At 45.5% G+C, this 22,575-nt stretch overlaps 1 protein-coding gene and 1 long non-coding RNA gene across 2 annotated transcripts in view; both read left to right on the forward strand.

The window, feature by feature from the left end:
• The window catches only part of LOC105945457 (N-acylethanolamine-hydrolyzing acid amidase-like), a 114,066-nt gene that overhangs the window by 69,894 nt on the left and 21,597 nt on the right, over nt 1-22,575 (forward strand). Inside the window, exon 5 of the mRNA XM_031903313.1 lies at nt 12,027-12,106. Within this exon, the coding sequence (XP_031759173.1) occupies nt 12,027-12,106 (80 nt within the window). The remainder of the gene's footprint in view (nt 1-12,026; nt 12,107-22,575) is intronic.
• On the forward strand, nt 14,939-16,265 carry LOC116411452. Its single transcript, XR_004223088.1, has 3 exons — nt 14,939-15,082; nt 15,646-15,708; nt 16,212-16,265. It is a non-coding gene; the product is annotated as an uncharacterized LOC116411452 (long non-coding RNA).

Raw genomic sequence — 22,575 nt, forward strand, 5'->3', positions numbered from 1 at the left:
GTGTGCAAGTGTGAGTGTGCAAGTGTGCAAGTGTGCAAGTGTGAGTGTGCAAGTGTGCAAGTGTGAGTGTGCAAGTGTGCAAGTGTGGCAAGTGTGCAAGTGTGAGTGTGCAAGTGTGCAAGTGTGAGTGTGCAAGTGTGAGTGTGCAAGTGTGCAAGTGTGAGTGTGCAAGTGTGAGTGTGCAAGTGTGAGTGTGCAAGTGTGCAAGTGTGAGTGTGCAAGTGTGCAAGTGTGAGTGTGCAAGTGTGCAAGTGTGCAAGTGTGCAAGTGTGAGTGTGCAAGTGTGCAAGTGTGAGTGTGCAATGTGTGGAGTGTGCAAGTGTTGCAAGTGTGAGTGTGCAAGTGTGCAAGTGTGCAAGTGTAAGTGTGCAAGTGTGCAAGTGTGCAAGTGTGCAAGTGTGCAAGTGCAAGTGTGCAAGTGTGCAAGTGTAAGTGTGCAAGTGTGAGTGTGCAAGTGTGCAAGTGTGCAAGTGTGAGTGTGCAAGTGTGCAAGTGTGAGTGTGCAAGTGTGAGTGTGCAAGTGTGAGTGTGCAAGTGTGAGTGTGCAAGTGTGCAAGTGTGCAAGTGTGAGTGTGCAAGTGTGCAAGTGTGAGTGTGCAAGTGTGAGTGTGCAAGTGTGAGTGTGCAAGTGTGCAAGTGTGCAAGTGTGAGTGTGCAAGTGTGCAAGTGTGCAAGTGTGCAAGTGTAAGTGTGCAAGTGTGAGTGTGCAAGTGTGCAAGTGTGCAAGTGTGAGTGTGCAAGTGTGCAAGTGTGAGTGTGCAAGTGTGAGTGTGCAAGTGTGAGTGTGCAAGTGTGAGTGTGCAAGTGTGCGTGTGCAAGTGTGAGTGTGCAAGTGTGCAAGTGTGAGTGTGCAAGTGTGAGTGTGCAAGTGTGAGTGTGCAAGTGTGAGTGTGCAAGTGTGCAAGTGTGAGTGTGCAAGTGTGCAAGAGTGAGTGTGCAAGTGTGCAAGTGTGAGTGTGCAAGTGTGAGTGTGCAAGTGTGCAAGTGTGCAAGTGTGAGTGTGCAAGTGTGAGTGTGCAAGTGTGCAAGTGTGAGTGTGCAAGTGTGCAAGTGTGAGTGTGCAAGTGTGCAAGTGTGAGTGTGTAAGTGTGCAAGTGTGCAAGTGTGAGTGTGCAAGTGTGAGTGTGCAAGTGTGCAAGTGTGAGTGTGCAAGTGTGCAAGTGTGAGTGTGCAAGTGTGCAAGTGTGCAAGTGTGCAAGTGTGAGTGTGGCAAGTGTGAGTGTGCAAGTGTGAGTGTGCAAGTGTGCAAGGTGAGTGTGCAAGTGTGAGTGTGCAAGTGTGCAAGTGTGAGTGTGCAAGTGTGCAAGTGTGAGTGTGCAAGTGTGAGTGTGAGTGTGCAAGTGTGAGTGTGCAAGTGTGAGTGTGCAAGTGTGAGTGTGCAAGTGCGAGTGTGCAAGTGCGAGTGTGCAAGTGTGAGTGTGCAAGTGTGAGTGTGCAAGTGTGAGTGTGCAAGTGTGCAAGTGCAAGTGTGCAAGTGTAAGTGTGTAAGTGTGTAAGTGTGTAAGTGTGCAAGTGTGCAAGTGCAAGTGTGCAGTGCAAGTGTGCAAGTGTGCAAGTGTGCAAGTGTGCAAGTGTGCAAGTGTAAGTGTGTAAGTGTGTAAGTGTGTAAGTGTGCAAGTGTGCAAGTGTGCAAGTGTGCAAGTGTGCAAGTGTGCAAGTGTGAGTGTGCAAGTGTGAGTGTGCAAGTGTGAAAGTGTAAGTGTGCAAGTGCAAGTGTGCAAGTGTGCAAGTGTAAGTGTGCAAGTGTGCAAGTGTGCAAGTGTGCAAGTGTGCAAGTGTGCAAGTGTGCAAGTGTAAGTGTGCAAGTGTGAGTGTGCAAGTGTGCACGTGCAAGTGTGCAAGTGTGAGTGTGCAAGTGTGCAAGTGTGAGTGTGCAAGTGTGAGTGTGCAAGTGTGCAAGTGTGCAAGAATAAGTGTGTAAGTGTGCAAGTGTGCAAGTGTGCAAGTGTGCAAGTGTAAGTGTGCAAGTGTGCAAGTGTGCAAGTGTGCAAGTGTGAGTGTGTAAGTGTGTAAGTGTGTAAGTGTGTAAGTGTGCAAGTGTGCAAGTGTGCAAGTGTGAGTGTGCAAGTGTGCAAGTGTGCAAGTGTGAGTGTGCAAGTGTGAGTATGCAAGTGTGCAAGTGTGCAAGTGTGAGTGTGCAAGTGTGCAAGTGTGAGTGTGCAAGTGTGAGTGTGCAAGTGTGAGTGTGCAAGTGTGCAAGTGTGAGTGTGCAAGTGGTGCAAGTGTGAGTGTGCAAGTGTGCAAGTGTGCAAGTGTGCAAGTGTGAGTGTGCAAGTGTCAAGTGTGAGTGTGCAAGTGTGAGTGTGCAAGTGTGCAAGTGTGAGTGTGCAAGTGTGAGTGTGCAAGTGTGCAAGTGTGCAAGAATAAGTGTGTAAGTGTGCAAGTGTGCAAGTGTGCAAGTGTGCAAGTGCAAGTGTGCAAGTGTGCAAGTGTAAGTGTGCAAGTGTGAGTATGCAAGTGTGCAAGTGTGCAAGTGGTGAGTGTGCAAGTGTGCAAGTGTGAGTGTGCAAGTGTGAGTGTGCAAGTGTGAGTGTGCAAGTGTGCAAGTGTGCAAGTGTGAGTGTGCAAGTGTGCAAGTGTGAGTGTGCAAGTGTGAGTGTGCAAGTGTGAGTGTGCAAGTGTGCAAGTGTGCAAGTGTGAGTGTGCAAGTGTGCAAGTGTGCAAGTGTGCAAGTGTAAGTGTGCAAGTGTGAGTATGCAAGTGTGCAAGTGTGCAAGTGTGAGTGTGCAAGTGTGCAAAGTGTGAGTGTGCAAGTGTGAGTGTGCAAGTGTGAGTGTGCAAGTGTGAGTGTGCAAGTGTGCGTGTGCAAGTGTGAGTGTGCAAGTGTGCAAGTGTGAGTGTGCAAGTGTGAGTGTGCAAGTGTGAGTGTGCAAGTGTGAGTGTGCAAGTGTGCAAGTGTGAGTGTGCAAGTGTGCAAGAGTGGAGTGTGCAAGTGTGCAAGTGTGAGTGTGCAAGTGTGAGTGTGCAAGTGTGCAAGTGTAGTGTGCAAGTGTGAGTGTGCAAGTGTGAGTGTGCAAGTTGCAAGTGTGAGTGTGCAAGTGTGGCAAGTGTGAGTGTGCAAGTGTGCAAGTGTGAGTGTGTAAGTGTGCAAGTGTGCAAAGTGTGAGTGTGCAAGTGTGAGTGTGCAAGTGTGCAAGTGTGAGTGTGAAGTGTGCAAGTGTGAGTGTGCAAGTGTGCAGTGTGAAGTGTTGGCAAGTGTGGTGTGCAAGTGTGAGTGTCAAGTGTGAGTGTGCAAGTGTGCAGTGTGAGTGTGCAAGTGTGAGTGTGCAAGTGTGCAAGTGTGAGTGTGCAAGTGTGCAGTGTGAGTGTGCAGTGTGAGTTGAGTGTGCAAGTGTGAGTGTGCAAGTGTGAGTGTGCAAGTGTGAGTGGGCAAGTGCGAGTGTGGTGCAAGTGTGAGTGTGCAAGTGTGAGTGTGCAAGTGTGAGTGTGCAAGTGTGCAGTGCAAGTGTGCAAGTGTAAGTGTGTAAGTGTGTAAGTGTGTAAGTGTGCAAGTGTGCAAGTGCAAGTGTGCAAGTGTGCAAGTGTGCAAGTGTGCAAGTGTGCAAGTGTAAGTGTGTAAGTGTGTAAGTGTGTTAAGTGTGTAAGTGTGGCAAGTGTGCAAGTGTGCAAGTGTTGCAAGTGTGCAAGTGTGAGTGTGCAAGTGTGAGTGTGCAAGTGTGAAAGTGTAAGTGTGGCAAGTGCAAGTGTGCAAGTGTGCAAGTGTAAGTGTGCAAGTGTGCAAGTGTGCAAGTGTGCAAGTGTTGCAAGTGTGCAAGTGTAAGTGTGCAAGTGTGAGTGTGCAAGTGTGCACGTGCAAGTGTGGCAAGTGTGAGTGTGCAAGTGTGCAAGTGTGAGTGTGCAAGTGTGAGTGTGCAAGTGTGCAAGTGTGCAAGAATAAGTGTGTAAGTGTGCAAGTGTGCAAGTGTGCAAGTGTGCAAGTGTGCAAGTGCAAGTGTGCAAGTGTGCAAGTGTGAGTGTGTAAGTGTGTAAGTGTGTAAGTGTGTAAGTGTGCAAGTGTGCAAGTGTGCAAGTGTGAGTGTGCAAGTGTGCAAGTGTGCAAGTGTGAGTGTGCAAGTGTGAGTATGCAAGTGTGCAAGTGTGCAAGTGTGAGTGTGCAAGTGTGCAAGTGTGAGTGTGCAAGTGTGAGTGTGCAAGTGTGAGTGTGCAAGTGTGGCAAGTGTGAGTGTGCAAGTGTGAGTGTGCAAGTGTGAGTGTGCAAGTGTGCAAGTGTGAGTGTGCAAGTGTGAGTGTGTAAGTGTGCAAGTGTGCAAGTGTGAGTGTGCAAGTGTGCAAGTGTAAGTGTGCAAGTGTGAGTGTGCAAGTGTGAGTGTGCAAGTGTGAGTGTGCAAGTGTGCAAGTGTGCAAGTGTGAGTGTGCAAGTGTGCAAGTGGTGAGTGTGCAAGTGTGCAAGTGTGCAAGTGTGGCAAGTGTGAGTGTGCAAGTGTGCAAGTGTGCAAGTGCAGTGTGAGTGTGTAAGTGTGCAAGTGTGCAAGTGTGCAAGTGTGAGTGTGCAAGTGTGAGTGTGCAAGTGTGAGTGTGCAAGTGTGCGTGTGCAAGTGTGAGTGTGCAAGTGTGCAAGTGTGAGTGTGCAAGTGTGCAAGTGCAAGTGTGCAAGTGTGAGTGTGCAAGTGTGAGTGTGCAAGTGTGAGTGTGCAAGTGTGAGTGTGCAAGTGTGAGTGTGCAAGTGTGAGTGTGCAAGTGTGCAAGTGTGAGTGTGCAAGTGTGAGTGTGCAAGTGTGCAAGTGTGAGTGTGCAAGTGTGAGTGTGCAAGTGTGAGTGTGCAAGTGTGCGTGTGCAAGTGTGAGTGTGCAAGTGTGCAAGTGCAAGTGTGCAAGTGCGAGTGTGCAAGTGCGAGTGTGCAAGTGTGAGTGTGCAAGTGTGAGTGTGCAAGTGTGCGTGTGCAAGTGTGAGTGTGCAAGTGTGCAAGTGCAAGTGTGCAAGTGCGAGTGTGCAAGTGTGAGTGTGCAAGTGTGAGTGTGCAAGTGTGAGTGTGCAAGTGTGAGTGTGCAAGTGTGAGTGTGCAAGTGTGAGTGTGCAAGTGTGAGTGTGCAAGTGTGAGTGTGCAAGTGTGCAAGTGTGAGTGTGCAAGTGTGAGTGTGCAAGTGTGCAAGTGTGAGTGTGGCAAGTGTGAGTGTGCAAGTGTGAGTGTGCAAGTGTGAGTGTGCAAGTGTGAGTGTGCAAGTGTGAGTGTGCAAGTGTGCAAGTGTGAGTGTGCAAGTGTGAGTGTGCAAGTGTGCAAGTGTGAGTGTGCAAGTGTGAGTGTGCAAGTGTGAGTGTGCAAGTGTGAGTGTGCAAGTGTGAGTGTGCAAGTGTGAGTGTGCAAGTGTGAGTGTGCAAGTGTGAGTGTGCAAGTGTGAGTGTGCAAGTGTGCAAGTGCAAGTGTGCAAGTGTGCAAGTGTGAGTGTGCAAGTGTGAGTGTGCAAGTGTGAGTGTGCAAGTGTGAAAGTGTAAGTGTGCAAGTGCAAGTGTGCAAGTGTGCAAGTGTAAGTGTGCAAGTGTGCAAGTGTGAGTGTGCAAGTGTGCAAGTGTAAGTGTGTAAGTGTGCAAGTGTGCAAGTGTGCAAGTGTAAGTGTGTAAGTGTGCAAGTGTGCAAGTGTGCAAGTGTAAGTGTGCAAGTGTGCAAGTGTGAGTGTGCAAGTGTGAGTGTGCAAGTGCGAGTGTGCAAGTGTGCAAGTGTGAGTGTGCAAGTGTGCAAGTGTGAGTGTGCAAGTGTGAGTGTGCAAGTGTGAGTGTGCAGTGTAAGTGTGCAAGTGTGAGTGTGCAAGTGTGAGTGTGCAAGTGTGCAAGTGTGCAAGTGTGCAAGTGTGCAAGTGTGAGTGTGCAAGTGTGAGTGTGCAAGTGTGCAAGTGTGCAAGTGTGCAAGTGTGCAAGTGTAAGTGTGCAAGTGTGCAAGTGCAAGTGTGCAAGTGCAAGTGTGCAAGTGCAAGTGTGCAAGTGTGCAAGTGCAAGTGTGCAAGTGTGCAAGTGTAAGTGTGCAAGTGTGCAAGTGTGAGTGTGCAAGTGTGAGTGTGCAAGTGCGAGTGTGCAAGTGTGCAAGTGTGAGTGTGCAAGTGTGCAAGTGTGAGTGTGCAAGTGTGAGTGTGCAAGTGTGAGTGTGCAAGTGTAAGTGTGCAAGTGTGAGTGTGCAAGTGTGAGTGTGCAAGTGTGCAAGTGTGCAAGTGTGCAAGTGTGCAAGTGTAAGTGTGCAAGTGTGAGTGTGCAAGTGTGCACGTGCAAGTGTGCAAGTGTAAGTGTGCAAGTGTGCAAGTGTGAGTGTGCAAGTGTGCAAGTGTGCAAGTGTAAGTGTGTAAGTGTGCAAGTGTGCAAGTGCAAGTGTGCAAGTGCAAGTGTGCAAGTGCAAGTGTGCAAGTGTAAGTGTGCAAGTGTGCAAGTGTGAGTGTGCAAGTGTGCAAGTGTGCAAGTGTAAGTGTGTAAGTGTGCAAGTGTGCAAGTGCAAGTGTGCAAGTGCAAGTGTGCAAGTGCAAGTGTGCAAGTGTGCAAGTGTAAGTGTGCAAGTGTGCAAGTGTGCAAGTGTGAGTGTGTAAGTGTGTAAGTGTGCAAGTGTGCAAGTGTGAGTGTGCAAGTGTGAGTGTGCAAGTGTGCAAGTGTAAGTGTGCAAGTGTAAGTGTGCAAGTGTGAGTGTGCAAGTGTGAGTGTGCAAGTGTGCAAGTGTGCAAGTGTGAGTGTGCAAGTGTGAGTGTGCAAGTGTGAGTGTGCAAGTGTGAGTGTGCAAGTGTGCAAAGTGTAAGTGTGCAAGTGTGAGTGTGCAAGTGTGCAAGTGTGCAAGTGTGCAAGTGTGCAAGTGTAAGTGTGCAAGTGTGCAAGTGTAAGTGTGCAAGTGTAAGTGTGCAAGTGTGCAAGTGTAAGTGTGAGTGTGCAAGTGTGAGTGTGCAAGTGCGAGTGTGCAAGTGTGCCAAGTGTGAGTGTGCAAGTGTGCAAGTGTGAGTGTGCAAGTGTGAGTGTGCAAGTGTGCAAGTGTGCAAGTGTGCAAGTGTGCAAGTGTAAGTGTGTAAGTGTGCAAGTGTGCAAGTGTGGCAAGTGTGCAAGTGTAAGTGTGCAAGTGTGTAAGTGTAAGTGTGCAAGTGTGCAAGTGTGCAAGTGTGCAAGTGTGCAAGTGTGCAAGTGTGAGTGTGCAAGTGTGAGTGTGCAAGTGTGAGTGTGCAAGTGTGAGTGTGCAAGTGTGAGTGTGCAAGTGTGAGTGTGCAAGTGTAAGTGTGCAAGTGTGAGTGTGCAAGTGTGAGTGTGCAAGTGTGGCAAGTGTGCAAGTGTAAGTGTGTAAGTGTGCAAGTGTGCAAGTGCAAGTGTGCAAGTGCAAGTGTGCAAGTGCAAGTGTGCAAGTGCAAGTGTGCAAGTGTAAGTGTGCAAGTGTGCAAGTGTAAGTGTGCAAGTGTAAGTGTGTAAGTGTGTAAGTGTGTAAGTGTGCAAGTGTGCAAGTGTGAGTGTGCAAGTGTGCAAGTGTAAGTGTGCAGTGTGCAAGTGTGCAAGTGTAAGTGTGCAAGTGTGCAAGTGTGCAAGTGTGCAAGTGTGCAAGTGTAAGTGTGAGTGTGCAAGTGTGAGTGTGCAAGTGCGAGTGTGCAAGTGTGCAAGTGTGAGTGTGCAAGTGTGAGTGTGCAAGTGTGCAAGTGTGAGTGTGCAAGTGTGAGTGTGCAAGTGTGAGTGTGTAAGTGTGCAAGTGTGCAAGTGTGGCAAGTGTGAGTGTGCAAGTGTGCAAGTGTGCAAGTGTGAGTGTGCAAGTGTGCAAGTGTGAGTGTGCAAGTGTGCAAGTGTGCAAAGTGTGCAAGTGTAAGTGTGAGTGTGCAAGTGCGAGTGTGCAAGTGCGAGTGTGCAAGTGTGCAAGTGTGAGTGTGCAAGTGTGCAAGTGTGAGTGTGCAAGTGTGAGTGTGCAAGTGTAAGTGTGTAAGTGTGTAAGTGTGCAAGTGTGCAAGTGTGAGTGTGCAAGTGTGCAAGTGTGAGTGTGCAAGTGTGCAAGTGTGAGTGTGTAAGTGTGCAAGTGTGAGTGTGCAAGTTTGCAAGTGTGAGTAAGTGTGCAAGTGTGCAAGTGTGAGTGTGCAAGTGTGAGTGTGCAAGTGTGAGTGTGCAAGTGTGAGTGTGCAAGTGTGAGTGTGCAAGTGTGAGTGTGCAAGTGTGAGTGTGCAAGTGTGAGTGTGCAAGTGTGCAAGTGTGAGTGTGCAAGTGTGAGTGTGCAAGTGTGAGTGTGCAAGTGTGAGTGTGCAAGTGTGAGTGTGTAAGTGTTAGTGTGCAAGTGTGAGTGTGCAAGTGTGAGTGTGTGAGTGTGCAAGTGTGCAAGTGTGCAAGTGTGAGTGTGTAAGTGTGCAAGTGTGAGTGTGCAGTGCAAGTGTGCAAGTGTGGTGTGCAAGTGTGCAAGTGTGAGTGTGCAAGTGTGCAAGTGTGCAAGTGTGATGAAGTGTGGCAAGTGTGAGTGTGCAAGTGTGAGTGTGCAAGTGTGAGTGTGCAAGTGTGAGTGTGCAGTGTGAAGTGTGCAAGTGTGAGTGTGCAAGTGTGAGTGTGCAAGTGTGCAAGTGTGAGTGTGCAAGTGTGACGTGGTGCAAGTGGTGCAGTGTGAGTGTGCAAGTGTGCAAGTGTGAGTGTGCAAGTGTGCAAGTGTGAGTGTGCAAGTGTGGCAAGTGTGAGGTGTGCAAGTGTGCAAGTGTGAGTGTGCAAGTGTAAGTGTGCAAGTGTGCAAGTGTGAGTGTGTAAGTGTGCAGTGTGAGTGTGAGTGTGCAAGTGTGCAAGTGTGAGTGTGCAAGTGCAAGTGTGCAAGTGTGCAAGTGTGAGTGTGCAAGTGCAGTGTGCAAGTGTGCAAGTGTGAGTGTGCAAGTGTGCAAGTGTGCAAGTGTGAGTGTGCAAGTGTGCAAGTGTGAGTGTGCAAGTGTGAGTGTGCAAGTGTGCAAGTGTGCAAGTGTGAGTGTGCAGTGTGAAGTGGTGTGCAAGTGTGCAAGTGTGCAAGTGTGAGTGTGCAAGTGTGAGTGTGTAAGTGTGGCAAGTGTGCAAGTGTGAGTGTGCAAGTGTGAAGTGGTGTAAGTGTGCAAGTGTGAGTGTGCAAGTGTGAGTGTGCAAGTGCGAGTGTGCAAGTGTGAGTGTGCCAGTGTGAGTGTGCAAGTGTGATGTGCAAGTGTGCAAGTGTGAGTGTGCAAGTGTGCAAGTGTGCAAGTGTGCAAGTGTGCAAGTGTGAGTGTGCAAGTGTGAAGTGTGAGTGTGCAAGTGTGAGTGTGCAAGTGTGCAAGTGTGAGTGTGCAAGTGTGCAAGTGTGAGTGTGCAAGTGTGCAAGTGTGAGTGTGTAAGTGTGTAAGTGTGCAAGTGTGCAAGTGTGCAAGTGTGCAAGTGTGCAAGTGTGAGTGTGCAAGTGTGCAAGTGTGAGTGTGCAAGTGTGCAAGTGTGAGTGTGCAAGTGTGAGTGTGCAAGTGTGCAAGTGTGAGTGTGCAAGTGTGCAAGTGTGGGTGTGCAAGTGTGCAGTGTGGGTGTGCAAGTGTGCAAGTGTGAAGTGTGCAAGTTTGCAAGTGTGAGTGTGTAAGTGTGCAAGTGTGAGTGTGCAAGTGTGCAAGTGTGAGTGTGCAAGTGTGAGTGTGTAAGTGTGTAAGTGTGCAAGTGTGAGTGTGCAAGTGTGCAAGTGTGAGTGTGCAAGTGTGCAAGTGTGAGTGTGTAAGTGTGCAAGTGTGAGTGTGCAAGTGTGAGTGTGCAAGTGTGCAAGTGTGAGTGTGTAAGTGTGCAAGTGTGCAAGTGTGAGTGTGCAAGTGTGAGTGTGTAAGTGTGCAAGTGTGAGTGTGCAAGTGTGCAAGTGTGAGTGTGCAAGTGTGAGTGTGCAAGTGTGAGTGTGTAAGTGTGCAAGTGTGAGTGTGCAAGTGTGTGCAAGTGTGAGTGTGCAAGTGTGAGTGTGCAAGTGTGCAAGTGTGAGTGTGTAAGTGTGCAAGTGTGAGTGTGCAAGTGTGCAAGTGTAAGTGTAAGTGTGAGTGTGCAAGTGTGCAAGTGTGCAAGTGTGCAAGTGTGCAGTGTGCAAGTGTGCAAGTGTGAGTGTGCAAGTGTGCAAGTGTGAGTGTGCAAGTGTGAGTGTGCAAGTGTGCAAGTGTGCAAGTGTGAGTGTGCAAGTGTGCAAGTGTGAGTGTGCAAGTGTGCAAGTGTGAGTGTGCAAGTGTGCAAGTGTGAGTGTGAAAGTGTGCAAGTGTGAGTGTGCAAGTGTGAGTGTGCAAGTGTGCAAGTGTGCGTGTGTAAGTGTGCAAGTGTGCAAGTGTGAGTGTGCAAGTGTGAGTGTGCAAGTGTGAGTGTGCAAGTGTGAGTGTGCAAGTGTGAGTGTGCAAGTGTGAGTGTGCAAGTGTGAGTGTGCAAGTGTGAGTGTGCAAGTGTGAGTGTGCAAGTGTGAGTGTGCAAGTGTGCAAGTGTGCAAGTGTTCAAGTGTGCAAGTGTGAGTGTGCAAGTGTGAGTGTGCAAGTGCAAGTGTGAAGTGTGCAAGTGTGCAAGTGTGAGTGTGCAAGTGTGCAAGTGTGAGTGTGCAACGTTGTGCAAGTGTGTCAAGTGGTGCAAGTGTGGTGCCAAGTGCTGGCAATGTGAGTGTGCAAGTGTGCAAGTGTGAGTGTGCAAGTGTGAGTGTGCAAGTGAGTGTGCAAAGTGTGCAAGTGTGAGTGTGCAAGTGTGAGTGTGCAGTAAGTGTGCAAGTGTGAGTGTGCAAGTGTGAGTGTGCAAGTGTGAGTGTGGTCAAGTGTGCATGTGCAAGTGTGCAAGTGTGCAAGTGTGAGTGTGCAAGTGGCAATGCTGAAGTGCAAGTGTGCAAGTGTGCAAGTGTGAAGTGTGGCAGTGTAGTGACAAGTGTGCAAGTGCAAGTGTGAAGCAAGTGTGCAAGTGTGCAAGTGTGAGTGTGCAAGTGTGCAAGTGTGAGTGTGCAAGTGTGAGTGTGCAAGTGTGAGTGTGCAAGTGTGAGTGTGCAAGTGTGAGTGTGCAAGTGTGCAAGTGTGAGTGTGTGTGCAAGTGTGTCAGTGTGCGAGTGTGTGCACGCTGCCAAGTGTGAGTGTGCAAGTGTGAGTGTGCAAGTGTGACAGTGGTGTAAGTGTGCAAGTGTGCAAGTGGTGCAAGTGTGTGTGCAAGTGTGTGTGCGAGTGTGCAAGTGTGAGTGTGCAAGTGTGAGTGTGCAAGTGTGCAAGTGTGAGTGTGCAGTGTAAGTGTGCAAGTGTGCAAGTGTGCAAGTGTGAGTGTGCAAAGTGTGCAAAGTGTGAAAGTGTGAAAGTGTGCAAGTGTGCACGTGTGAAAGTGTGCACGTGCGAGTGTGCAAAGTGTGAGTGTGCAAGTGTGCAAGTGTGAGTGCAATGCAAGTGTGCAAGTGTGAGTGTGCAAGTGTGCAAGTGTGCAAGTGTGAGTGTGCAGTGTGCAAGTTGTGAGTGTGTAAGTGTGTGAGTGTGCGAAGTGTGTGAGTGTGCAAGTGTGAGTGTGCAAGTGTGAGTGTGCAAAAGTGTGCAAGTGTGCAAGTGTGGTTGCAAGTGTGCAAGTGTGAGTGTGCAAGTGTGAGTGTGCAAGTGTCGCAGCTGTGCAAGTGTGAGTGTGCAAGTGTGCAAGTGTGCAAGTGTGCAAGTGTGCAAGTGTGTGCAAGTGTGCAAGTGTGCAAGTGTGCAAGTGTGAGTGTGCAAGTGTGCAAGTGTGAGTGTGCAAGTGTGCAAGTGTGCAAGTGTGCAAGTGTGAGTGTGCAAGTGTGAGTGTGTACGTGTGAAAGTGTGAAAGTGTGAAAGTGTGAAAAGTGTGAAAGTGTGAGTGTGCACGTGCGAGTGTGCACGTGTGAGTGTGTAAGTGTGCGAGTGTGAGTGTGTGAGTGTGCGAGTGCGCAAGTGCAAGTGCCCGAGTGTGCAAGTGCGAGTGTGCGAGTGTGCAAGTGCGAGTGTGCAAGTGCGCACACTGCTCTGTAATCTAAGGGGGGGTATCCAATACCCTAATGCCTCACTACTTTTTTTAAGAAAACACTTACTCACACGCGTCTCACATAAGGTTAAGTACACTCTCATAACATTTAGAAAACATTGTTTGTAAGTTTGTAGTGGAATACTCTCTAATTTTCAATTTTCATATTTGTATTTTATCCTTTTTCCCTGCAGAGTATGACACAAGCTGGTGGAAAAATGCAATCTTTGCTCTTACAAAGAAGAGTTCCCCCCTAAGTTGGCTTGTTAGAGATGTAAGTGTGATTTTACTCAAAACCCTCCAGGCCAGTGATAGGTGGGGTAGGGGGGGTGGCAGACCATGGGGTGCTGCTTGTATGGTAGTCAGTCAATGGATTGTGGCAGATGCCAGAGGGGCTGCTTTAAGTTTTGTGCCAGCTTGTGTGTTTGCAGCAGGAGGCAAAATTAGACAGCATCCCTGCAACAGCCTATTCAACAATGAATGTATATGGCATCTTAGGCTGATGCCACACGAGGCGTAGGGCTGAAATTTTCGGCAAGCGTTTTTTCCGCTTGCCGAAATTTCAGCCCTACGCCTGCTACTTGTGCCTGCACCGAATGAATGGGATACGTCACGCTCGGTGCAGGCACATGTAGCCGATATACGCATGAAAACGCGAGGGAATGCAAAGTCTCGCGTTTTCATGCGTATATCGGCTACATGTGCCTGCACCCAAGCGTATCCCATTCATTCGGGTGCAGGCACAAGTAGCAGGCGTAGGGCTGAATTTTCGGCAAGCGTTTTTCTGCTTGACGAAAATTTCAGCCTACGCCTCGTGTGGCATCAGCCTAAGATGCCATATACATTCATTGTTGAATAGGCTGTTGCAGGGATGCTGTTTTGGCTTTGTGTACTTGAAATGCCAGACCCTATTTTGATTCCCAGTCCAGACCTGTCTGCCAGTCTAATTTTGCCTCCTGCTGCAAACACACAAGCTGGCACAAACTTGGCAGACAAGGATTGATATTATGCTACTGCTCCAGGCACAGGGAGAGGGATCACAAAACATAGACTAAGATTTATAGATTGTTTTCTTATGAGCTTCTTCTTTTCCATCTGGGCATGCATGGCACCTTGGGTGGGGTACAGTTTCAACCAATCATCCTGCAGTCTTATCAGGTGCAGTCTATCTGTCCTAACTAAAAATTTAATTCACTAATGCACCTCTGGGGGTGATGATCAAGGGTACATCAAGCAGATGAGAAAGTTGAGGAGAGGCTTCTCCTTACTTCCCCATAAAATCCATCAATGACCAATCACACACAGGGTCGGACTGGGGGGTGCAGGGCCCACCGGGGCTCCCGCCCCAGGGGCCCTGCAGGTGCCCCCGCCAGCCGTGTCCCCTAACCCCTCCGGCAGGGCCCCTACCAGACATCCTCCCCAAGTGAGTATAAAATTAACGCGTCCAGGGGAGGAACGCCGGAAAGGGTCGGACTGGGCCGCCGGGGGCCACCGGGATTTTTCCCGGTGTCCTGGCGGCCCAGTCCAACCCTGATCACACAATACCCACCTAACTGGCCCAGAGTTGATCGGATGGATAACTAAAATGTCAGTCTGTATATGACTACTATTAGATAAAAAAGACAGACTGAGCATGTCAATCATATACACATACTTACCAAGTAATGTTATGCTCCCTACTGAGTGAACATTAACTTGGCATTTTATAACAACTTCTTGGGCACCTGTCACCCCCAACCTAATTGTCTCCCCTTCCAGAGGTGTGGGCTAATAAAGCCAGCACTCACTGTGGTTAGAGAAAACAATAGTTTATTCTTAGCTCAGCCAATACTAGGTCACCTTCACCAGAGCACCAGGAGTGGGCATGCACATAAATGAGGGAGTCTTCTGGCTTGCTCATTTTGCACATGCGGCTGACATGTAATGGTGGATGCGCCTCCCAAGCTTATGTCACATGCATGAACATAATGAGCAAGTTGTGGCATTCACTCATTTTGTGCATGCTTGTGCACCAACATGGCAACCCACACTGGGTCCTCCTGGTGCAGGTGGCTTAGTACTGGCAAATATTTAGTGAAAAAATATGGTTTCCCTCTAGCAGAGCGTGGGCTCTATTACCTATACTTTTGCTGGGGGAAAACTATATTTTAGTGATAAGTGCCTGGTAAATTCTTGTTGGCAATCAGCAAAATAACTTTGAAAGTTTCTAATGCAAGCAAACCTCTACAAAATGTGAATTGTTTTATCAGCATGCAGTAGGAATTGCCCATTCCTTATTTTAAGAATAGTAGCATAATCAAGTGGACATATATATATAAGCTATAGTTAAAACTAGCCCCTCTCTCCATGAATAGCCACTACCAACAGCTGGAATTTTGTGTGGGGGAGGAGGTTAGGGCATGATTGAAAAAACACAGACACAATGGGAACCTTGCTATTCCACACAGTGAGTTGCATCTAAAACACTTTCATTGAAGGTACTTGCATCCAGAACTGCTCTGTACACTTCTATATAGTTGCACTCAGTGCCAGTCAGTCCTTTCTGCCTTAAGTTGTGAAGTGAGTGCTGCTGTGCCATTTGACACATGTGCTGTGTGGACCCTGGAGCTACTGTCACCTCCTGAAAAGGCGATAGCGGTCAATATAACAAGTAACAAGAAAAAACGTGACAATTGCATACAACAAATTGCAGTCTGTTCACAATGTCAGGGTAAGTGAATGCAGTCTCACCAAAGCAGAGTCAGTCTCAGGAAGTGCTAAGACAAAATGAATGTCATTATTTGAATGATAGTAGTTTTAGTCTGCAGACATTAACATGCACCCAAATATATTGCAATACACTTTAGAAACATAAAGCAGGTTCTTTATCTTATGGCCAGGGGCATAACACAGCATGGTCTGGGTGGAATATGGTATGTTTATGGTGCACCTGAATCTACCGAGTTGGCATCTGTGACTTTGCTTTAGCACCACTTGATACAAACCCCTTCCTGTTCATTGCTTTGCTGCAAATGTAATTTTTCAGACTGTCTTTTGCAATAATTACCACAAATTATAATCATTCTTTTTCTATTAGACTTTGAATGAGGCCACAAATTACCACAGCTGCTTTTCTCAAGTTATCCAGTGGTCCAATCATCACCCAGGTTTTCTTTATTTTGGCTGGTACAAAATCAGGAGAAGGGACGGTTATAACCCGAAACAGGGATGGATTTGTTGATGCTCGATTTCTGGATAATGGAAAAGGAAAGTGAGTTCCTTATAATTATTAGTTATTAGCAGAACAGTTGGGAAGGCATTTATCAACATTCTGATTTTTGTGGTTTTTTAAAGTTTTTTTGAAACCACAACTAACAAGAAGCAAAGAAAGATCTTCCAGTTGTAAATGGGACACCTGCCATTGATTTACAGGTTTTAGATGGTGTATTTTTGCTATCAGATTTGTCACTTGCATGCAATACGTACTAACCACTCAGCCACAAGGGTCAGGGAGCAGGATTAGACTTGAGGGTGGTGGCCCTTGACTCGGGTACCTGGTGGGGCCCAGTTACCCAAGTCCAGCTCTGCACTGGAGCAGAAAATATAAAGTTGCTGATACCTTTTATTGCTAATTAAGTAAATGAAAAAAATGCAAACTTTCTGTACTACTACTTTATATTTTCTGGTTTTATTCTATGGCTAACATGGTACATTAGAGAGCTGACATTAAAGAACAGATGTCTCTTTTTAACCCATATTAATGTAAGGATAAAATATTACTTAGTTATGTAAATCAACAATGTTCTCTTTTCATCTCTTCCTTGGTGAATATAGATGGTTCCTTGTACAAACTAATTACGACCACTGGAAATTGCCACCTAGATTTGATGATCGCAGGTAAAGTAGATTCTAAAATATCTAAACTCTGTATACTCCCTTGTACATTTGTCAGTACAGGAGATTGCAATTGCAACTGGTTTCCTAGTTTTGTATTCAAACCCCATATTACTACATCACATATTAATGATAAAGAGACGCAGAATCCATGCCATAGATATACATAACAATGATATAGTTTAGTGAAGTCTAAAGTAGTGTTTCATATGGAGAACACTAGCACAGCAGAGCAGAGTATCCCTTTTTGAATGTGTGTGTGCGTTTGGTTAAAGGGGCATCATAACAGCTTGTTCAAAAAGAATGTCGAACATTCTTATTGCCTGTTGGTTTAACAAAACCCATAGATTTTCCATGATTAAAACAATAGGCATAAAGTATGTTCAGTCTCACACGCCTCTCTTCACTGAACTTCTGGTTAACACGGGGGTATACTGCCCTTTATTTAATGTTTTTTTGTATTTTTTTCACATTGACGCCTTATATAACACTACTCTTTTCACAAGAACACCTGCAACTGAGGCTATGAATTGCCACTGGGTCAGAAAAACATCAGTATGCGACCTTCCTTTATAATCAGCGCTCTCAAGCATCAAACAATAAGAAGGCTTTTTATAACTCAAGCTGTCACATGACACCATGTGTCATAATAAACAGCAATATAGTTGTTTTCAAATCCAATAGCTTTAGTATGAACACACTGATCAAACACAACTTCTACACAATACATCTCTTCCCAGCAGGTTTTGGGTGTCACTCGCGAATTGCAAAGTAAGTGTCCGCCAAAACAATCTGCTGGTTTTCAATCACCCTTATCTTTTGTTTAAGGTGTTGTTAGTACTGTGTGTTAAAATCTGTTGATGCCTAAAGAGTCGTTAGAAATGGAACTCTCTCGGCTCGCGACATCCAGGTCAATCGCGAAGATGTGGGTGAGGTCATAAACTCAGCTCCCACATTTTCTTTTGCATTATGATTTTTTTATAAACAAGCAGGAAGTTGCCAATTATGCCAATGTATGGGGACGCCCCAATGAGCCTACCGCGTCAAATATCTGGCCTCAAATTGGCAGGATGTCGATCAGACGGATTGATTTTTCCAGAATCTAGATAGATAGAGGTTTATAGATATTATATAGATTGTAAGGCATACCGACCAAACGGGGGTCGGCAGTCTCTTGGCGGCTTCTACGCGCACGATTGCAGGGATCAGATCGGTCTCAGAACACAAGAGCTCACCCAGCATATATGTTTTAAGCTGACGGCAATCAGTCTTTATTCACCATATCAACCGCCACACAGGAGTATATCAGAAAACAAAACATAAAAATAAATCCTAGCCTGTCCGCTTCTAACTATACCACACCGCAGCTCGATCTAGCATCCAACTCTATTAAAAAAAACAACAGTAGTTTTGTTTGGTTACTCACTGTGTCTGGCTTCTCGCTTACTGCATGCAGGCAGTTCCCCAGGAAGGTGAGAGAGTGAGTAACTCTTGCAGACAGCTATGTTTAAAGTTTCCCCTGAAAGCCTAACGAGGCCATATTAGCCCAGGCTTTACAAAACATGCGATCACGGACTGGCTGAATCGGACGTCACCGCCTCATTTCCTATTCACGTCCAGGGCCCTTTTTAACGCTGTGCTTTCCAAAAGCGCGAATGGCAGTGATAAGAACACTCTTTCACTGCTGACATACTTTCCCTGGAGCTTAATACAGTATATTAAGAGAGAAATCTGCGGCAGCAAAATCACTGACACACCTTCACTCTAACCCAGCATTTCTCTCACAAAAATGTTCGATGTAAAATAAAGAAGACCAGCACTTGGGAATTTTATCATCTGTATTCAATGCATGCACAAAACAAAATTACATTTGGTCCATAGAAGACCAAAGCCATGTTATTTTTGTACATGCAACTGAATTATTCTACTGGCAAAGTGGCTCAGTCCTTTCATTATTTTTTTATATGGCAAGACTTTCAACGCAACACGCGGTACATCTGCTTGCTTGAACTGTTGGTGGTTTGTCTGCTTTCTCTTCTGTTTGTTGATGGTAGTAATGGTGGTGGTACATCGTCGCCCGTGCGTACTGATTATATACTATTTTGTGGGCAAGTGTCTGCATGTCTTTCCAGCTTTTGCTTGTCAAGCACAATAGGAAATGTGGTGTTTAGTCAGGAGTTGTTAGTTGGTTGGGACGCTCATTTCCTTCCGGGTTCAAGATACAGTCGGCAAAGGGTCTTCAAAATTAATTTAAAAATTCAAAAATCATATGTATTATATATTAAAGAGCCTGTAACATAAATACAGTGCATATTAACAACAAATACTGACACATTTCATGCCCTATTTCTAGGCACTTCATTACATACTTACATAGTTTAAATAGTGTTTTCATGCTGTCATATTCAGTGTGAGGTGTCCGAGAGCACAGGACCAGTTTATGGGCAACGATAGAAGCACCTGGCAGGTAACAGTTAACCAAGCTTTATTAGCAAGCAATCCCTTTATGGCAAGACGGCAAGCTAACTGTTCTCAACAGGAGTGACATCACCTTTTGTGGCCCTAGTCTCTTAGCGCAGTGCCCAGTCCTCAGGCCAACAGTCTCAAAAGCCCATGAAGTAGATCTGGCCGACGCAGTCAGTTTTGTCACATACCCAGACACAACAAACAACGCTTACTACAGCATCACTCTCTCCTCAATCCGCTGGTCAGCATTGACATTTTTTGAACCAATGGCATGGCTTAAACCAACAAGAGTAACCAGTTAGGGGGGCATGAAATCTCATGACTAGCTGGCCTATACAGATTCAAACCATTACAGTTATACAACTTCAGCCATTACAGTTTCGGCTGTCTTGTAGTACAGAATTCAGAGGCTTATGGGGAAATCTGGATATTCATATTTAATTCTTTATCACGTAGATTACCTCTTTTGGTAGGCAGTGCTTTGCTTTATATATTGTATGAGTGGTATTTCTCTCTTGTGTTGCAGATTTTAGTCAGATGCCTCTGTGTCTACCAACTAGGTAGGACGTGTTATACATATTTTTTAAAAAGATGAAACATTTATGAACTCAACTGCCAGCGCGCACTCCGCTTGCTCGCGTCATGTAACATGTGTTTGCAAATGTTGGTGTGACTGAGTTATTAGCTCAAGTGCAGTAATGGCATGTGTGTATGTAACGCTCGCATATCATAAGGTAGCAGATACATTATTTTTATGTTGTGAAAGCTTAATATATCTTTATGTACTGTAGTACATTTCTGGTTCAGATCACAATTTAATACATATAATGAGCCCTCATTTTGCTAAAGAAATACAATACACCAACACGATGGGTCTGTTGGAGATGTTTCCCCTAGAGTTCAACCACAGCCTCCAGTGCTGAATAATGTTTTTTTCTTTTTTTTTTAAGAATGACTAATCCACACCGACCTTAATGGAGAGCTTGCATTTCTGGCACACCATACACAAAGCTGTGCCTAAGGTCCTTAGAAGTTTCAACAAGTAGTACATTGCATGCATGTTAGCACATTTTGTAAGCACTGCTCCTAGTTAAACTAATATTACCATGTAATTAGTCCACTTGAAGCAAACACACTATCATTCTTTATGTTGAAAAAGAGTTTGATAAGAAAGTGTTTTGGGCTAAGTCATACCCTCTCTATCGTCGTCACTCACGCAAAAGTTATGACCCTCGACTCCATTCAGTTTCTGGTAGTTCTCCGGCAGCCTCTACTTGAAGTAGTCACCAGTAAATATCTGTGCCACACTAGCCTTGTGTTTTTTTTTTCTCACGTCTTCGCTTCACACTAGCTCTTAATACAGAGGGGCGCTATTCTGTGGGTTCTGTCACTTATCCATCTAGGCATTGCCTTTGTGGTGTTCGTGCCACTTAAAGTAAGACAGAGATGTTGATAGCACCCAAGGTTCTTGTAATCTTGTTCAAAAAAGGACACCAACAATGCAAGTGATGGGCCGTGGCCTAGACCCAGCCAGCCGCACCTCGCACCACTGACAGAATGAAGGGCGCGGAATTTTGAGATAGACAAGCAGCATGGACGGAGGACTGAGCACTTAGACTAGGGGTAGGGCAGAACAAGGCAACTTGCTTTGCACCTCGCCCCCCAGCAATTGTGCCCGCAAGGCGCGTCCTCTTCTTGCGTACTATGTTTTACCAGCCTGCAACAATGAGCGCTATATTTCTTAGATCACGACACATTAATGGTAGGATACAGGAGGCTGGGAGGCTGTGAGTTATGGATTGGAATTCCTTAGGAGAAGAATTTAATGTACAATTTAAGGGCATCCGTAAGTGCACAATGCCCAAGGCAGGCACTGATGGGGCCCATTTATAACATTGCATATTTTTGTTTTGGTTTCTCGAGGTCCGTACTTTCAGCACAAAACACACAGACAATTTTTAATTTATCTAAGTGTTAAAAACCCGTAGCAAAAGACCTAATTACAAAACTTTGGCCAGGTAAAAGCACTGTTAATGTCATGAATAGAAGCAATGGGAGCTTTCCTAGGCAACTGCGCAATAATCTTTTTTTTAATTTTTGATTTTGATGAGTGTTTTTCTTTTTGTTTATACGTGGACGAAAATTCTAAGCAACAAGGATTTTGAGCTTTTTCCTATTCTTATTCAGATTAGTTCAATATTTTGTATTTCTTGATACGACTTTTTAAAAATCTGATCTTTTAATAATAATTAAACATGATTTGCTAACTGTACTCAGGCATCAAAATGCTCTTATCTGTGGCTGCCCACCCCCTCAACATGTATCTTAAAAGCTTTAAGCAGATGATATGGAGAACAGGCAAACACACTCAACTACACCTTACTTCTGCTTGTCTGCTAGATGTTTTCCCATCGACCATCATTTCTACTCTATGTTAGCACCTCACACAGTCAGATATATATGTACAATATACAGTTGGTACAATTATTATGTGTATATATGTAACATAAGGTGACTACAATGTAATATGGCCTGTAATGTAAAATATGGTCCTGGAATTGATTTTATATGGTGTACATATTAATATTAGCTTCAGAATCTTCTTAGCTTTTCAGAATGGAGCTATGGGAGAGCCAAGAACTGTATGGAGGAATACTACCAGCGATAGTAAGTATGATAAAGACATTACTTGTATGGGAAGTATATCGGCAACACTATAGTCCAAAACAACAAAACACTTATGATAGACAATTCTATAAAAAATGTAACAGCCACCAGTATTGTTGGCTATAAAAGATCTTCCTTAAAGGAATACTGTCATGGAAAAACATGCTGTTTCTTTCAAAATGCATCCATCCAAGTTAGAGATTTCTCCGCGAGAATCCTCCTGCATTGATAAATCTGTTTTTTAAAAGCACAAACAGATTTTTTTTAATATTTTATTTTGAAATTTCAGCATGGGCCGTCATATTCTTCATTTCCCCATGGGTGTACGGCCATGTGACTTGTGCTCTGATAACTTTTAAGTCACATTTACTGCTGCTGCTGCTGCCCAGCAGCCACTCAGCAGAACAAAAGAAGGTAGCTACATAGCAGCTCCCAGTACATACTCAGAATAGCATCATCGAACTTAGTCGACAAGCACAATGCGATTGAGGTGGCTGCCCTACCGCCAGCCCAATATTTTACAGAAGCAAAAAAAAAAAAAAACACAAAAACAAATTTGTTGTTCAGAGAATAAAATTTTAATATAGAAGAGTTGATTATTTGCTATGTAAATCGGAGTGTAATTTAGAAATATAACTACACATAAAAATTTGGACAGGATCCCTTTCAATATTTATTAATGTAGACCTCCATTAAATAAGATAAAAAAAAAAAAGTACGCAGAAAGATCAACAAATACCATTTAACCCATAAATATTGACCAGGAATTCATTGCAATGAAAAAAATTCTGGCCTCAAAAGTAACTCTTTTTGTTGGCAGTATATCCAACAGTATTGTGGTCCACCACCAGGAAAAAATTACGTTTACTGTCACTAATATATGTTTTCAAGGTTTTATTGTCAAATATCTTTGTTAACAAATAACAATGAAGCATGCATAAATACTTAGTAAACTGCAGGGGTGGGCAAACTTTTTTGGCTCAGCGGGCGCACATGTTATCGTGCACCCCCGACGCGGCCGGCCTGAGGCCGGCTGGCTGGGCGGCCCTTTCTTTTTAATTCCGGCATGCCAATGAACAACCAAGTCTCGCGTGATGAGTACTCTGGCCGTCGGCGGCGGCCGATTAGAAAAGGCAAAGGGGCCGGATGTGGCCCGCGGGCCGTAGTTTGCCCACCTGCTGTAATAAATTTTTTTGACTACGTGTTCCTATCCACAACTTTACATAGACATATTACAATATTAATATAATAAAGTAAGCTAAAGGTATAAAAAAAAAAATGCAATGAATTATTTGAATTGTGGCAGTGAGGAGTTAAAGTGGCTTTTGCTTTAAAGGTGACACTATGCAAAAAGTGGTTCCAGTAGTTACTGGGGAGGCAGATGTCAGTAGTTCTTAAGCCTGATGGCTTGTGGGGTAGAAACTGTCTCTGTTATCTTCGCTGGTGCGGGTTCTGGATGCTCCTGTGGACGGCCTGCCTGATGGTAGGGCATGTAAAAGACTGTGGCTGGGGTCAGAGAGGATCCGCTGCACTTCTTCCCTTCACATGCGCTGTCTGTACAGGTCTGCATCGGCCGGCCAGTTCAGTTCTTGGTAATATAGAAGGATCACCCCTGGAGTAAGTGTGCAGAAGTGAGATGTGACCGAGGAGGTACCCGAAATAGAACTTGGTGATAGAAGATTATGAAGGAGGAGAAAAGGATAAACAAAGGATAACATTTCCAGCGTCGCATAGAGT

This window comes from Xenopus tropicalis, chromosome 1 (assembly GCF_000004195.4).
Source record: "Xenopus tropicalis strain Nigerian chromosome 1, UCB_Xtro_10.0, whole genome shotgun sequence".
NCBI classification, from domain to species: Eukaryota; Metazoa; Chordata; class Amphibia; order Anura; family Pipidae; genus Xenopus; species Xenopus tropicalis.